Below are 17,427 nucleotides of genomic sequence, written 5' to 3'. Positions count from 1 at the left end.
CCCACCTCAACAAGAAGTCCCCACAAAACCCAAAGGCACACCAGCCCCCAAACAAGACACAAAATGTACTACAGAAAGAAGCAGAATATTAAGTAATAGCTTTCTTGTGAGATGAGGTCAAGCAGACATTCAAATCATTCAGAAGTTTGTAGTTCATTACAAGTATCTGTAACGTGTTATACTGTTATCTCCTATTTTCTCTCCAAAGCCAGTCAGTATGAAGACGTGTTTTTTTTCCCTGGTCCAGTTTTACTATGTGGAAGGTATAGAGGAAGAGAGCAATAGGAACAGAAAATAAGGTCTATGCATAGGTTACAGATTTACTTTTTGTAAGATTTTCTGCAACAGATTTTTCCTTTTGCAAATATATGGGTAAATACTGTATTGATTATTATGGGTATTTTCTATGGCAGTGAATGAGCAACATCAGAGAATACTCAAGTACTGTGGCTATTGTACAGCTGTGTGGATGAGAAAACACCGGATGACCAAAGGACAATAAATTATCTTAACTTTGTGCAAATTCCAATAAAAACCCACAAAAATTTCTGTTTTCTGGAGTTTAATTGGAGCTTTATTACTTAAGCTGTGACTTCACAGTCTTCACCTTCAGCAATTTGCAAACATGAGGCATACAAGAAAGGTTACAATGCTTAGCGGAAGAGACTCCATACTGAACAGGGGAGTAAGGGGGCAATCCCAAAACAGAAGAACTGGGAGTGCCGATTTGTTCTCCAGTCTCACGTGAGAACTCCTGGAAAAAGCTGGCTACTTGGAAGAAATCAGGACATGAATTGAGGAAGCAGAACCTGGAATTAAACTGGAACCAGAAAGAGACAAACACCAATGGCAAAATGCAAATAAACCAAGCAGAGTAAATCCAGACAGAACCCAAACAGTAACAGAGGCTGATTGAATAAATAAAGTCCCTAGGATTAAACCAGATTTATGCTGCCACTCAGCTTCAACAGACATATAAAGCTGTAATTGACTGTGGCATGGTGGCTTCAGCCTCTGCTCCCCTGAAGCCACTGTCCAACCAGGTAGAAAAATAAAGGTCTAATTCACTGGAAATTCTTTCATTTACAAAACTAATGGAATAGGGTTTGGTTTTATGCTTCTGTGTCAACTTCTGATTTATCTTCAACTCCATTCTGCTCGTCTTTCATTTCTGCATCTTCAGTGTGGCTGATTTGAAGAGAAGCAGCTGACTAAATAGAGACAAAGAAAATAGATTCCTTGTTATAAAAGACTGGTAGCACTTGCAAACAATACCACAAACATTATTTGGTACTTATCACAAGGGTACCTAGTCTCCTTGCAAAACTGAATTAAGGTTTCTTAACCTTCAAAAACAAACCAAAATTTTCTTACCATTTTTATCTGCATCTCAGAAATCGTAAGCAGTTTAGAGGAGGCTGAGAAATAATACTGGTGTTAGACTGTTATGATTCATACATGGTGTGCACACATTTGCCACATAACACTTCAAGAAAATGTTCTCCCACAGACTTCCAGTTCACACACAAGGGATAGGAAGCAGAAAGCCATGTGGTAAGGGTCAGAGGTCAGTTTTTACAACAGGACATAACCAGCACCTTGCAACCATTTCCAAACACAGGAAAGAGAAGTAGAAACGTCTACTTCATCCTGCTTATCTCAAAAGACAGTGCAATGCAGCTGCTCTTCAACCTGTCAGCCTAGCACCCTGAACCATCTGTTTTATTATGAGGTTAGGTGAGGACAGATGAGAGGAAGAAAGGACATGAACATGCACTATTGGGGGAGGGGGAAAAAGGGTCAGAATCCTTCAACTGTTACATCATCTTAGCTGCAACAAGCAACCACAGCCAATGAACAAAGGTCATCCTTTGGCATCAATTCTTAGAAGCATCCTGTGAAGCACATAAGGGCAAAGTCTCCTTTCCAGAGAAAATCTGTTACCTAGCGATCTTGGGCTTAAGATAAGGTGATAAACATCCCAACCTTTAAAAATCCCCAGTTTACATATGTGAACTATTCAAATTTATGAAAGAAATTACTCATGCAGGAGTGGCTGTTGTACTTCTGTAGTCATAAGATACACATATGTCATGAATTTCAGAACTACAGTCCAAGCTGCCTTCTTAGAAATCAGAAGACATTTGGCTAAACAAACCCTCTCCTCCAGAACTCTTGAATGTATGTGCCTCCCCAACAGGGAAACTGTTGCTGTAAAGCAAGAGGAGAAATGCATTAACAGGAACACATGTTTTCTTGCAAGAAAAATGCCCAAAACTGACCCTTTTCCATAAGAAAACATGTAAATTTTAAGTAGGCCAGGTGGCTCCAAGAAAAAGAAAACAATACTGTAAACATATGGATACTCCCAAGATCACCCATCTACTGAGAAGAATGAACAAGGCCAATAGGATCCTGGCCTGCACCAGAAATAGTGTAGCAGCGGGGCCAGGGCAGTGATCATCCGCCTGTACTGGGCACTGGTAAGGCTGCACCTTGAATCCTGTGTTCAGCTCTGGGTCCCTCACTACAAGAGAGATACTGAGTTGCTGGAGGGCATCCAAAACAAAGCAACAAAGCTGGTGAAGCATCTGCAGAACAAGTCTTATCAGGAGCAGCTGAGGGAACTGGGGTTGTTTAGTCTGGAGAAAAAGGAGGCTGAGGGGGGACCTTATCACTCTCTACAACTACTGAAAGGAGGCTGTAGTGAGATGGGTGTCTTATAAGTAACAAGTGATAGGACAAGAAGAAATGGCCTCAAATTGCACCAGGGGAAGTTTAGATTGGATATTACAAAAATTTCTTCACTGAAAGGGCTGTCAAGAATTGGAACAGGCTGCCCAGGGAAGCATCTGAATCACCATCCCTGGAGCTATTCAAATGACATGCATGTCATTTGATGTGGCACTTGGGGACATGGTTTAGTGAGGGGCTTGGTAGTGCTGTGTTAAGCTGGACTCGATGATGGCAAAGGTCTTTTCCAACCAAAATGATTCCCTGACTCTGTAAGCTGATTCTATCTGAAGTAGATGGGAAAATTGGAACTAAATGCCATGTCTTTGCAGAATCCAAAACAGTCTGCAATGCAAAGACCGAGTCTGCCTTTTGCCAAGTATACAACCCTACCAAGTTCTTGCCTTGGGGTCTGAGGTGTACATTCTGAAAAGCACGAAGGCAGCCCTTTCATACTTTTATTGGGTATAGCTTGTTTTAGCAATTCACTCTTCCTCCCTGAATAAATTTTGCTCTGTCCTACACCTAGTGCGAAAGCCAAATTCCCAGTACCTGTGCTACCTGAAGGGAACCTGCACAGTACAGCCTGACAGCTGGCAATTAAAACCTGCAATTTCAAGAGTCAAGATGTCCAGTGAAATAATTCTAGTTTAGTTCCTGTGCCTTTTATCTTCCCGAGATTTTTCATTAAAGCCTACCAAAAATCATGGTACCGCATGGCTATACATGACAAGTCTAGAAGGACAATATACTTCTCTCCAAGCTCCAATAAGCAAGGACGGATGACATCAGGCTGCTTTAGCCATACTTAACTACATGGACAATGACACTTTCCTTGCAGAATCAGTGGAGAATGTCTGCATTTGTGTTTGTTTACACTCCTTCATGAGAAGCAGAACCAAATCCACTTGACTACTGCTAATATTTGAGGAGAAAAAACCCAAAACAAAACGAACAACAAAAAAAAAACAACCCACAAAACCAAAAAAGCCACTAGCAGAACACGCTGTCCACCCAACCATCCAGTTAGCAGTGATTACCCTGTATGACTACTAATTTAGAGATGAAAAATGGAATACTTCTCCCACTGTCTCTGGGACATAAATGAATTTCAGATATATCTCATTTTGAAAGACTGCAGTAAAGGAAGAGAGGTTTGTGAAGTGTTTCATCCAGAAAATTATCAGCTGACAGTCTGAGATACCCGAGTTGCCAGGATACACTCATCTGAGGACAGCGGGCCCCTGGCCAGACTCACTGGCACAGTTAGCCACAGGAAACTGGCGTACGAGTATCTGACAGCTCTTTAGATTCTTCGTGAGTATTCTGGAAGGTGGACACAACGATCTGTGAAAATAGCCTCACAATATACAAGCTTCTGCACTCCCCGATATTACTGAGAAAATCTGAGTGACATAAATCTCAGATTTGACTTGGAAGTTACAGGTTTACTTACTCCTTCTGGATCGTCAGATTTCAGGAATACAAACACAACATTTTCTTCGGATATGAGATTCTCACCACTAACTTAGAATGTGTCTTGCTAGCTGATACAACCTAGTTACAGCCTGTATTCAAATATTGCCATTGTCAACTGAACTAGTATTTACTAAAATTCTAGTGAACACTTAGTAGGAAAACAATCCATACAGTAGAATAATGAATCTTATGACAGTCTGACTTCAAATGTCTTAATTTCCGACATTTGAGATGGAGCACATCAACCACATCTTAATGTCTCTGTGAGAAGCAAATGGGTGCTCAGCACCATCTGTACACCAGACATTAATGTGTTAGGAAAGACAGCAAAACAAACTGTTCTTTGCAACAATCAGTTTGAGGAGAATAGACACTTTTTTCTTCAGTTCTTGAATTTTACACTTGCTTCTCATCACTTCAACCATTTTCTGATTAACACTGGTCTGCGACTTCAGCTGAAATAAGTAAAAGCATTCTGTGCAATGCTTGGTACTACTAGTTGTCTTGTTCAAACAAAATGGCCTGATCATTTTGACCACTGGCTATTTCCACCTCCTACAAACTCCCCAAGGAAAGTATTTGAGTGTTCTTCCACTACATTTACCTGTACTAAGTAAATTAAATACCTAAAACAGTATTCCTTGTCTAATACATGACACCACATCTTGTCTTCTGGTGCAGTGTTACTTACCTTTAAGTCTTTGTCTGCAAGCCTTTGGAACATGTTGGCATACATCTTTTTCTCCTTCTCATGCTGCTCCCGTATTTTCTGCTGACAAGTTACCAGTTGCACTTTGGCAGCTTTGTTACTTGGATAGAGTTGTATCACCTTCTGGAAATCTCCCCGGGCCAAGTCAAAGTCATTGACAGCCAAGTGTGCTTCTCCACGCCGGAAGAGGCCCTTTTCATTGTTGCTATCCAATTCGAGTGCCTGAATTAAACAAGACAATTTTTCTTGTGAGATTTACTTGTGGTTTGTTTTTTTTTAAATATGCAGTCAGAACACAAGAGACTGCTGGGAACTGTACCTTCTAATGCAGAGTTATGAACCTTGTCAGGGTTTACTAATAAGGTGAACTGAATACAGTAGGAGGTATGAAAAGGACTGAATATAGTAGGCTGACTTGACAGAGAACCAGCAAGCCTAAGATTTATCCCTGGCTGTATTACAGCTCTTTGAAGGACCTTTGCCAACATTACTACCTTCACCATATCTAAATACTTCAGTATTCAAAAAGTAGCAGGAAAGTGGTAGAAGATATCCAGATAAGAAATACCCAACAATAAATTGTTGGTTATTTTTACAGTTTGTATTCAGTACTGCCCAACTGCCATACTGCAGGCTGGTGAGAAAGGCCTAACACCACATGGTCTGGTATTCCTCAAATTGTTAAAGAAAGAGATAAACTGTCAGATTGCCTCTGCAGCTCAAGAGTAAATAAACCCTTACTACCTTGTTGCAGTTTTCCAAAGCCGGGGAATATTCCTTCAGCTTGAGGTGGCACATAGCTAGATTAAGGTGAGCAGCAAGCCTCAAGCTTTTGGCTTTCGTATCCTCCTCATCGGAGAGTCCCGATTCATGCTCCAGCCACGATACAATCTTCTTATACTGTAATGCTGCCCGTTTGTATTTCCCCTCCTGTAAGCAATGCAGTTAAATTATCACACAACTCGCAGGGTATTTTAGCTCCCTTTTGACCTTTCTGCTTACCTTGAATAATAAAAAAAAAAAAAAAATCTATCACAAAAGAACTTCTATCATAAAGAATATATTACTTCTAAAAGCCATTCCTACATACGATCAGATCTTTAGGAAGACCTGCTGGCTCCCCCACTGAAGCTAGGAGTATAGGCCAGCATTGGTATTTCACCTCAACTCCCACCTTATACACAGCTTTTGATACAAGGAAGATGGAGCATTTTCAAACAGTAGAACTACTGCTGTGTCATGAAGGTAACAGGAAAGTCTGCCTTTAGTTGGTCAAATTGTTTGAAACAGCTTCTCCACACATCTCTACCCAAATGAGTGTTTTCATTCACAATACTATCCCACAGCAGGAATTTATACTGTAACCTTGCTACTATTCAATGTATACCCCAAATTTATCCGTAGGTAGAGCAATCAGCTCTGACAGAGAGAACTAACTCCCTGCAGAGTTAGTTCTTTAGTTATTGCAACTCTGAGGCTTTTTTCTTTTTTAAAGACACCTTCCCTTCCAGTCCTCCCTGTAAAACACCACAGAATACCATGAACACCACTCCGAAATGACAGAAGCTGTCATCAGCATTATCAGCTCATGATATGGACTAAGAAATGCTAGTATTACTTGAGGATTATCATTTACCTTGAAGTACTGAGTGCCTCTCTCCTTCACAATGCAGCTTTGCTCCAGCTTCTCATCTGTGTTCATTTCCCAAGACTCCTTAGCCTACCCAAACAGGAACAGTTCAAGTCAATGAAGCAACTTCTGGGAAACCAAGGACTATGCAGCTACCCTGTTTCCCACTAACAGTATGGTAGATAGGTTTGGCAAAACAGAGTTTTGCACCGATACTGGACACTGGGCTGGAACAGGATAGACACCAACAGCAACAAAAAGGAATACAGTAAGAATAGACAGTTTCTGCCACGAGCTCCCAGTGTCATCTCTGGCAACAATGGCTTCCCTATTTCAGATCAATTTTCAAGGATTCCATCATCCTTGTTTAAGCTGCACTCATACTTCCTACCCCACCACCTAGTCTCTCTTTGGACTTCATCTCTCATTCCTACCTTTTCAAAGCTTTTGAGTTTCACTTCATACTGTAGCTCTGCATCTGGAGGGATCTGAAATTTCTCCTTCCCAGCACTTCCAAAACCATAGCTGTAAAATTGGGGGTTGGGAGAGATTAAAACAGAGAGATTGGAAAAAAGAAATTATCTCACAAGAATCTTTAATGTCTTTTTCCAAAAGGCTTTGAGAACACCAGTGTACATCATCTTCTGACAAAAGACATCTGATACTCTTTACTAACCACATCATGTAAGGACTAGCTATCTGGTGACATCAGGCTGCTCAGAAGGCTCACTGGCTCTTTTCCTATTCTGAGCTGTTCTTCATGTACAACAGAAGTACTGTTTCATTAAAAGGAACCAGAAGAATGTAAGTTGAAGAGAGCGACAATATTTTAAATATTCACCAAGATCAACACTATAGAGACGCAAGTAAATTTCTTTTGGAATGCTACTACTTCAACCAAGTGGCAAAGTGATCTTCGCTTCCTATTTCTCACACATCTGACTTTTGGGGCTGATCAAGTTTTTACTGAAGTATTGAAAAAAAAATCTGTAAAGCATTACAGCAAAACACTTCGTCTTGCCAAATACTTAGTAGATATACTAAGATATGTAAGATATGTAAGTATATACTGAAGTATCAAAAGATCAGAAACAGCATACCTGGGTTTGAGATAGAACACCGATTCCTCTGATTTCTCCATTTTTTGAATTGCTTTCTCAAGACCATGAGGAAGATCATAGTTGTCACCTTCTCCAATCTCAAACTGCAATTCCCGCCTGTCGAAAACACGATCTCCGTATCGACCTTCAAACTGGACTGGTAACAAAAAGGAGAGAAAAATTGTAATTTATCTATGTATGGTAAGGTGCAGGTAGCATAGGTGATATACGGAGTGTCAAAGCCTCCTCCTAAATGGTCTTCTCTCTTTTAACAGCCACTTATGCATGGTAGCTTCCGGAAGCAAGTAAAACTTCTGTTGCTAAACTTAATAAATCCCTTTTTCTCCGGTTGTTCTCTCCCTCTTCATCCCCCAGCAAGTACCAGAACTACTTCCCCTCTTGTTCCTCAGCAAATGGAAATACTTTATTAGACCCATCTATCTTTTGTGATCATATAAGCACTTTATCAGATTCAGTACCTCTAGAGAACACAGCTGCTGCTGGAAAATGTAAACCTTGCTAGAAACAGGAAAATGAAAGCTTATTCTAGGTTGTTAAGTTGCCTGGCAAAAGAAAGAGAAGCCATGTATTCCTCTCTGTCAGCGCAAGGAGTTGTAAATTGGGAAAAGTTTCTACCCTCCCACACGATAAACCCATTTACTATTTGTGTAACGTACTTACTCTCTACAAGTGCACCCTCATTGGGCTTGGAGTAGCCTTCCCCTTTTTTACGGATTCTTCGGATGATGCCACCATCTTCATCATCAGTGAGGTCCTCCCCCTTGAACTCAAAAAGTTCTATCTGCAGAGGGAAGAAAAGCCTTGCATTTATTCCCATTACATCAATGGGATTTGTTTTCCAGAGATCTTTGAACTGTAACCATTCAGGAAGCCACCACTTTCATTAACATCTCGTAAGATGTTACGACAGCCAGCGCTATGAAGATGCTTTGCCCTCATGGCTTTTTTTCTCCAGCAATCTTCGTCTCTTGATACTACAAATTAGATCATTTCAATTTAGGGACTGTGAACCTGGCTTCTTAATAAAGCTTACATGAGCCACAATGCCTAGGGACTACTGCAAAAAAACATTCTACTGCCTTTAATAGTATTTTTGCTAATGTCTGCAGGCAGAAGTATGGATAGTGGTTTTTGGGCCTGAGGGTCTGGGGCTTTTTGGTGTTGTTGGTTTTGTTTGTTTTTTGTTTGTTTGGGGTTGTTTGTTTTTAATATGAAACAAAAACCATTTTGAGCACATGAAGCCAGGAGGAATTTGCTCTCAAATACCACTGTGAAGGGGAACCAAAGCAGCTGTCACACCCTCTTACTCTATGGTCAAGTACAATCACCAACACTGTCACTGCATCCAAGGAACAGGGAGGTTTGTAAGTAATGCAAGGACAAAATAAGCAAGAAAATTAAATATAAAGATGCAATCCTTATCCTTAAGTCCTGACTATACCCTAAATTCCATCTATAGTCAAATTCATATCAACTTCAAAATGCTCGGAATGGAGCCGAAACCGACTCCCAGTGCTTCTCCTGCTACATTTAAACGGATTCAAGAGCATCTTTTCAGACTTCAGCTATTCCCCATTGACATCTGCTAGTCTGGGATACTCCCCATCCCAGGTCCTGTCCTTCTATTCTGCTTTTCTCACACCTTTTGTACTGAGGCCCTGAAACTATGTCAACTACCTCCAAGCACCGCAGTTATCTTCCATTACAAAGCCATCAAACTTAACATTACTTAGAACTGATTACATTTTGTATGTACTTTTGTGCCTCGGCTCACCACCCATTTCTTCACTCTCTTACTCTTGCACCACAGAACAATCTTTTCAAAACTCCATTGCATGCCTGAACAGAGATAATGTTCACTTTCTACTCCTGCTACCTCTTCCCCTCTAGTCTTGCCTTATCACTGTGTACTGTAGTATCATTTCAGAAAACAATTATTTCCAGAAGAAGGATAAAATAACAGAACCATGATCTGGCCCACATTTAATGCAAACTTGTTGCTGCAACAATGTGTCTGGAGTTTTTAAGAGATAATGATAATGTAGGAAGTAACTATGCAGCCTTAGTCTTCACATGTCCTCCCAAGTCTCTAAGGCAAATCATAGTTGAAAGTGGGAGTGCCATCACAAGATGGAAAAATAATCTAGTCACAAAGAAACTTGTTGCTGCTGTGAAATTCAGACAAAATAAATCAGTAATCTTCTGCTATCCTGTGTTTGATTAAAACAGCAGTAAACAGCAGGAAAGAGCACGCTATTATAACAGTGATTGTTTAGGCCAAGTACCTTGTTTAAAAAACAAAGTTCAGGGCTAATGACGTGGAGGTTTGTTAACACTGAACTTAAGAAACCTGGAAGGTAAAAGGAATTGAATATGCACCAGCAGAAGGAGTATCTCCACTCTCTATTTTGATGGATATCTAATAAGAAGTATTCTGGTCTTAAAAAAAAAACACAAACAAAAAACAACAACAAAAAAGCCACCCCCTCCCCCCCCAAAAAAAACCAACCCAAAACCAACCAACATACCCTCACTCCCCTCACCCTCCAAAGCAACCACCACCACACAACACAAAACAACACCCCACCCCCCAAAAAAAACCATCACAGCTTGGGTTCTTTTCTTTCTTCCTTCTCTCCCTCTAACAATACTGCTCAGGCAGACGTTGGGGCTACAAAGGCTCATGAATAAAACACTTTATCTAAATAGTACCTGCAAGAGAGAAGTCAGACTGGCATCATTAAGAAAAACCTAGTGGGAAGCGAATATCTAAGTGACTGTATCAGACAGTACTCTGATGAAACAGAACATATCTTGCCCTTAGAGCATTTGTTTATCAAATGGTTAGGTGTTATCTCTTGCTGCAGAACAACAAATAAGCCCTAAAAATGCTTTATTATGCTACAAGGGAGGTCTTGAGCTTTTGAGACACTGTGCATGGACAGTAAAAGCAGAGAAGCTGAACATGTTTAATAACTGCTACACTGAAGTTCTGTTTTGTTTTCTTTCCCTCAACCAAACTGAAGTGAGCAGAAAAGTGACATAAAAAAACACAGAACACCAAACCAACCAAACAAATCCCCCTAAATAAACAAACAAATCCCACATAAAGTTTGCATTTGAATCATGAGGTCAAAACAGTGAATATTTTAGTGTTTTTATCTCTCCGAATCACTTGCATTTGTACAAAACACACAGCGTTCCAGCATGTGTGGTTCATCCAACATAAATAAACCATGAGTATCTTCAGATTTATATATATATAAATGCTATTTATGAACAGCTTTACAAGACATTCTTTTTCAACAGTCAACTGCAGAAATAAAAGCATTAATATTGATGTACCCAAAATAAATGAGTTCTCATCCCTTACCGGCCTGGAATACAACCTGATGGCACTACTTTTTTCTTAATCCTTCCTCACAAAACACATCTCTAATACTATTTTGATGGATAACTATGAAATAGTATTCTGGTCTTTCAAAAAAACAATAAAGCCAACATCCTTCTCCCCCTAAGAACAGCCCTCCTGCCCCCCCCCCCCCCCAAGCCCAAACCAAACCCAAAACACCCCCCCCTCCCCCCAAGTCACAATTACTCACAAGTGAAATGCAAAGAAAATAAATGCAAATAGACTATCCAAGTTTAATACAAATACAATATCCAACTATGTTTAATTTACCCGTAACAGATGCTCATTGTTTCCATCAAAGTTTAAACAAGCTTTCAGTCCCTACTCCATGACCTATTTTTCAGATATTAAATAAAACATCCAATCTTACAGCAATGAAGTAATTTTAGAAATCGTACTTAAAAAGCATACATCTGCCTTCTCTCAAGTGAGGAACTGAACTGTTTCAATAATAAGAAAAATATATCCTCCCAAAACACTGGACTGTCGGAGCATGCTCCAGAAACAGCTTTCACATCATCCCCTATGGAGAGAAGAAAGTCTCAGCATTCTGCGAAACCACTCCCACTACTGAAATAATACACAAGAGAGCTGCTATTTCCACCCTCTTTTGGGAGGGTGAGGTGAAAGAGGGGGAGGATGCTTTAAAGATCAATGGGAAACAAATTCTGTCCTCTGCTGGAGGCATTAAGAAACACCCATGCTCACCAAGACCGGAAGTTCACCAAGGAGACCAACGGACCATGTGAACAGCGTTACCCAAACACCAAATTCAAGATTGATGAATCTGTCACAGGACCAAGTGTGTACACATGACTTCCTATCATGATAGACTGATCTGTAACCCGGATCCACAGACAGACTTTGCTATTCAACAGGCAACCTGAATCCATACTGGTTTTGGGGTGCTTTAAGGCTTATTAATAATATGCTCAGCTCTATCGAAAACAGTTCAGTTTCATGGCCGCTCAAATGCACTATATTCTAACAGTTTATATGAGGCAACTATCTCTTTCTCCCCCAAATAGCTCATATAAGATTGTGTTAACTTTGCAAAGAAAACACAAAAGACTATGAAAAATACATTGCTAAGGACATTAATTGCTCTTTCTTTTGCTGAAAACTTTAAAATGCGTATTATTACTTTGAGTCTTATGAAGTGGAATTCGAGATTTTCATTTTTTCAACTACTCCAGAGTCCACCACTGAGACTATACCTAAAAATCCCGTTTGAAAGGATATCACATCGTGTATTTTCTACATGATGTAATATCTTATTTCTACAGTGAAATAAGATTTTCTGAATTAGTTTTTCAAGCATACAGTTTTGATAACCATTCTCACCTCAAAGATCAGTGTAGCGTTGGGAGGTATCTTTGGGGGGCTCCCAGCTGAGCCATAGGCGTATTCTGGTTTACATGTAATCCGACAGATTTCACCAACTTTCATAGTCGCCACAGCAATGTCCCATGCTTTGATCACTTCACCTATGCAAGTCAAATTTCAATCGCATGATTGCTAGGCATACATAAAGGCACAACCAGCTGTTAAACTGAGCATCACCACTTTCAGTATACAAAAGCTAAGACAGCAGAAATACTGAAAGGCCTGCGTTCTCTCCAATTTCTGTACATCAGTTTTAATCTTAATCCAATTACAGTTATCCTGGGACCCAGACTCAGCTAAATTCCTTCATTATAGGTGTAGTGACTGATTCTTCTCCTCCCCTTACTTCCTCGCCTATAGAGTCATCTGAACAGATACGGGCTGAAGTGCTTGGCACAATCTCAAGTGTGAGGAAATAACAGTAACTCTCTGAAGAGGCAGGTCTTAGGGTGAGAGATTGCCTGCCTGTATTTTGAAAGCAATCCAAAGAGCATTTTCTCTCTGTACTTTTATCAGTTGGCAAAGAGCAGCACGAGTGGTTACTAAAAGTTACATGCCCTTGTAACAGAATGGGGGAGAAAAGCAGGACAAGTAGTATTCTTTCTAAAGCCAAAGTGAACAGAAGCTGGAACCTCAAGTAACAAAATCCTATCTCTAAACTCAAGCTCTCCTACTTGCGGCTCCTTACAACTCAATCAAGCATTCTTTCTATCAGTCTTGTATTAAGAGGTACACTTCATGTCATCTCAAATTCAAGTACACTGCAGAATTTATCTCCTAAATGAAAAAGCAGCAAGTAATGAACTGCGAGGGAAAAAAAAAAAAAAATTGGAGTGGCAAGATTTGCTATAACAAGGATGTTCAGATTTTTTAATAAAAAAAAAAACAAACAAAAACAAACCGAAGTCTTTTGACAGTGAAGAGAGGCACTGCTTCAAGATTCACCTTTGGGTTAATTTAGGAACTTAGGGGAAAAGAGATTATGTTTCATCACACTGCAGCTGACAGCTGCCCCCATGCACCCTGGCCCAGTATCTAGTCACAATCAAGTACTTCTGAATGCAAGTCTTTGGCAAAAATCAAGAAAATGCACTTCCTGGCTATTTGACTACCCTTTATCACTGTGCTTTAGGGCAAATTTGCTCCCCTGGAGCAATCTGAGGCCGACTAATTCTTCAGCAGGCTTCAATCAAGGGGCTACACAGTTTTCTCATTCAGAAAAACCTCTAAATTGCTCCAAATGGGTCATTCTAAGAGAATAAACCATAAGCTTCTGAAAACAAGTTTAAACAGCAACTTTAACATGCATGGAAATCCCATCTCAATTATTACCAAAACTGAGCAATATCAAGCACAAGATATTACCTTTGCCCAAGTCAAATGAGAATTTGTCTCTCCTGTCCAGACTGGAGTCAAATTTTGTGCCATCAAGAAGCCATCCTGTGTAATGGACGGTCACTTTATCACCAATCATCGGAGACTCTGTCCCACTGCCTTCTTTCTTGACAACCTAAGAAAAACACACAATTCTATGAGCATGAAAACTAACACTGCTTATTAGACATGAATTCCATCAATTTAGATGCGTTAAGTTACCCTTAGTAGATAACAAATTTACAGGTTTTCTTCAGTTATCTGGAAATGGATTGACTACTCTGTCTGCAGATCAGCAGTGCTGCAAATGCAGAAATCTCAAGATGGCTCTTGCTGTCATGAGAACTTAACTGGCATCAGTTGGCACCGGCTTACAGATCTCTGCATCTATAGTTAGCAATGTCACTTACCCTTCCTCAACGAGATTTTTCATGTTCCAGGTATACCATTATGCTTTATTTAAGTACCTTCTTCACTAAAACTCTACCGCTACCCCCAACTCTGGCACTCTAGGCAAAGCATTTAAACCAGAAAATGAACTGGTTCTTTCCATGTAGTACATTCTAACACGTGATCTGAGATTACCAGAGTTAAACCAGCCAGTTTAACAAAGATTAACAGAATCTCACCCTAACAAAGATCAGTTCAAGCAGTCAACACAGTAACACTTCAGGATTATTATGTGGCCTTAATTTTGTCTCCCACGAACTCTGGCACAAATTGCTAGCATCATGATTCCACATACAGCTGCAAAGATTTGACTTTCTTCTCAAGAGATTCCCCAGCTTTCCTAGTAAGACTAGTATCAACTAAACCTGGTATACAAAAATCAAGATTGGCCAATCTTTCTGGTGTTCATCTGAAATATATATAAAAATAGATAAGAATACTGACATACCACACAGAGCAAGAATATGAAGCCTTGCCTGTAACAGGACAAATCTGAGTTTTCCCCAATACTGACTGAAAACATGTAGCTCTGAGCCAAAACTGTGCATTACTTCAGCTAGGCAAAAGAGACCCAACGGAGGACTGTAATTGCTTGCATCTATGGAGTTCATAAAGATAAACATTTATTCAAGGAGAGTCATCTAGAAGCATAGACTGGTGTCCCTCTTTTAAAGAAAAGCTATAAAAAAGCCATGCTACTGTACCAATAATGTTTCTCACTGAAGGAAGCAGCCCCCAGGGAGCCTCCTTTCCAAATTTCAAGTACTTGCAACCAACCAAGTCTCTTACTTTCCCTCCCACCAACCCTGCAATTGACTATATGATTGAAAACATCAACACCCTCCACCCAAAGCTGAGGCAAGGACAGCTCCTGTCAGACTCAAGCTGGAGGCATCTCACTGCAAACACAGAAAAGGGAAAAAAAAAAAAGAAAAAAATAGAACTGTTCCAAACTAGTGATTTTAAAGGAGTCAGTCTGAAGTCACTCTGAAATAACCACATTTAATACTAAGCTTTTCACATATCATATTCTAGAAGTGACACAGAAAGTCAGCCAACACGAAAGCAATGAGTATCTCATTTTCTGTATTTACACAATATTCACCTTTTGCATTTGTTTCATTTTTAAGAGACTCAAATTCCACTTTTTTCATATACCGAATATAGCAACCCTCTTTTTTATAAGGTTTACATTTCCCTTTCTGGTGAAAATCCCCCATTCTTCTGTTCACATTGTGTTTGCAAATGTTTCTGTTTCTAAACTTAAATGCTTACACTAAACACAGTGCAAGCACATTCATCAATACCATGTAAAAAACCCTGGATACTATTCTGATACAAAGCTAATAAACAAATTTAAAAAATCCCAAAACCCTCCTGGAATGAATGCAATGATACCAGTCAAAACTGGGTGTAGATTAGTTCAGAGTTAGACCTTTGATTTCAATGGGTGCATTCTGCTTTCTGGCAATTTCTAGAAAAATCCATGAAGGCTGCTCTTCATGATCTTTCCCATCTTTTGCCTTACCAATTCACAATCTCTCCTCTTTTGAGGTTCTCACAAGCTTGGTTCTTCTGCATGTATTTTCTCCTCCCCTCCTTTTTAAAAGGAGAAACTTATCACCTACTGCTTCTCCATCATCAGAAGGTGGGTATTGCATGGAGTAGGGCTGACAGTGCCTTTTACCATGCTCACGGCTCCGAGCTGCAGGAGAGCAGCAGGCAGCTTCCTGGTCAGCCATGCCAATGAGAACTCTAACCTGACACTGTGCTACATGGAAAAAAGACACTCATCAAAGCACATTAGCAGGAAACATAGGAAAGCAGAGTATCTCCAGTTTGGTCGCCGATATCCCTGGGAGGCAGCACCTCTACGGCAAACCCGGAATTTTAAGTTCGGCGACTCCAAAGATTAAATCCTGAATTTTGCCTTTGCTGTGGTCTGCTTTTCTTTTTTTGAACACTGTAACCCGAAATTTCACTGCGATTAAAAAAACGCTTCTAGTGATCGTTACCATTTAAACGACTAAAGAAGCTTCCAGAGATATGGAAATAGGAACTATCTGACAGAGAGGGTTAGTGCAACTCCCCCTCACGGTATTAATTCGGCTACCCATATCAACCGACTTCTCAGTACAAAAGAAGCCAGTCTAGCGGCATCCTGGATACGCGGCACAAACTGCGCCCGCAACCAGCCCTACCGACCTCACCTGCAACTTCTTAAGGGCTCAATTCCCCCGTAAAACTGAACCAAGGGTCAGCCTTTCCGGCTCCTGCCGCCGGGGTGCACTTCCATCAGGCCCCCGCATATAACGCGGCACCTCAGCTCTCAGAAACCGCTCGTACCAAAATGGAGAAGCCCCATTTTCGGCGCCTGAGACGCAGGCAGCACGGCCCGGCGGCAGCTAAGCACGATACGAAACACACGTGCGCTGCCCAGGCACCATCTTTAACTCTTAGCACCCGAACACGTGCGGGGACGGTGGTTGTGGGGTTCGGGGCCCCCAAAACCAGCAGTGCGGGAACAGCCGCGGGCCCGGCCCGGTCCGGGAGACACCTGGAGGCAAAGCCTCTCCCCCGCCTCAGCCCGCGGCTCCCCGGCGGGCAGCGCGGGAAGGTCCTTCCGACAGCCCCGCGCCACCGCGTGGGAACCCCCGCGGGCCGGCAGCGCCTGGGCGGCAGAGGCAGCCTTCCCATCTCCCCCCCGCTTATACTGAATCGCTGGGGCCGCCAGACAGCGGTCAGCTCAGTAACGGCCTGGTTCTCGTCCCCTCAGCGGGCAGGGCCTCTGTGGAGCTTCCGCTCTCCCGCCGGTGCGCGGTCCCGAAGCGGGGAGCAGCCGCCCGGTACCTTGAGGACTCCCTCATCCTGCTTGGGGGTGATGTCTGTCCCTTCCAAGGGGGCCCCGTCCGCTTTCGTCTCCTCCGCCGTCATCGCGCCTGCCGCTGCCACCGCTGCGCCTGGAAGGGCCGCCTCACGGGGTCGGGGTTGGCACCGGCCTCCCCCCGGGCTGGCGCTACCGCGTCGCTGTGCCTCCGGCTCCGAGCAGCGCGGGCTAGCACCGCGCCCCTCCTTCCCTCCGGCCTTCGCCGCAGCGCCGGCCCCCGGTCGAGGGGGGAGGAGGAAGGGGAGG

The 17,427-nt window shown here is 41.7% G+C and overlaps 1 protein-coding gene across 1 annotated transcript; it reads right to left on the bottom strand.

Moving 5' to 3' along the window:
- Positions 1-545: 545 nt before the first annotated feature.
- On the bottom strand, positions 546-17,410 carry FKBP4 (FKBP prolyl isomerase 4). Its single transcript, XM_062614115.1, has 10 exons — positions 17,145-17,410; positions 13,836-13,980; positions 12,429-12,571; positions 8,333-8,453; positions 7,652-7,808; positions 6,986-7,076; positions 6,558-6,641; positions 5,666-5,851; positions 4,904-5,143; positions 546-1,211 (listed from the first exon to the last, which is right to left on the bottom strand). Exons 1-10 carry the CDS (start codon positions 17,226-17,228, stop codon positions 1,113-1,115), a joined length of 1,350 nt encoding a protein of 449 aa, XP_062470099.1. The 5' UTR covers positions 17,229-17,410; the 3' UTR covers positions 546-1,112.
- Between the last annotated feature and the right edge of the window lie 17 nt (positions 17,411-17,427).

This window comes from Pezoporus occidentalis, unplaced genomic scaffold (assembly GCF_034315485.1).
Source record: "Pezoporus occidentalis ecotype Australia unplaced genomic scaffold, CSIRO_AGI_Poc_V1 ctg172, whole genome shotgun sequence".
In the NCBI taxonomy this organism is placed as follows: Eukaryota; Metazoa; Chordata; class Aves; order Psittaciformes; family Psittacidae; genus Pezoporus; species Pezoporus occidentalis.
This window is presented reverse-complemented; position numbering and strand designations above follow the sequence as displayed.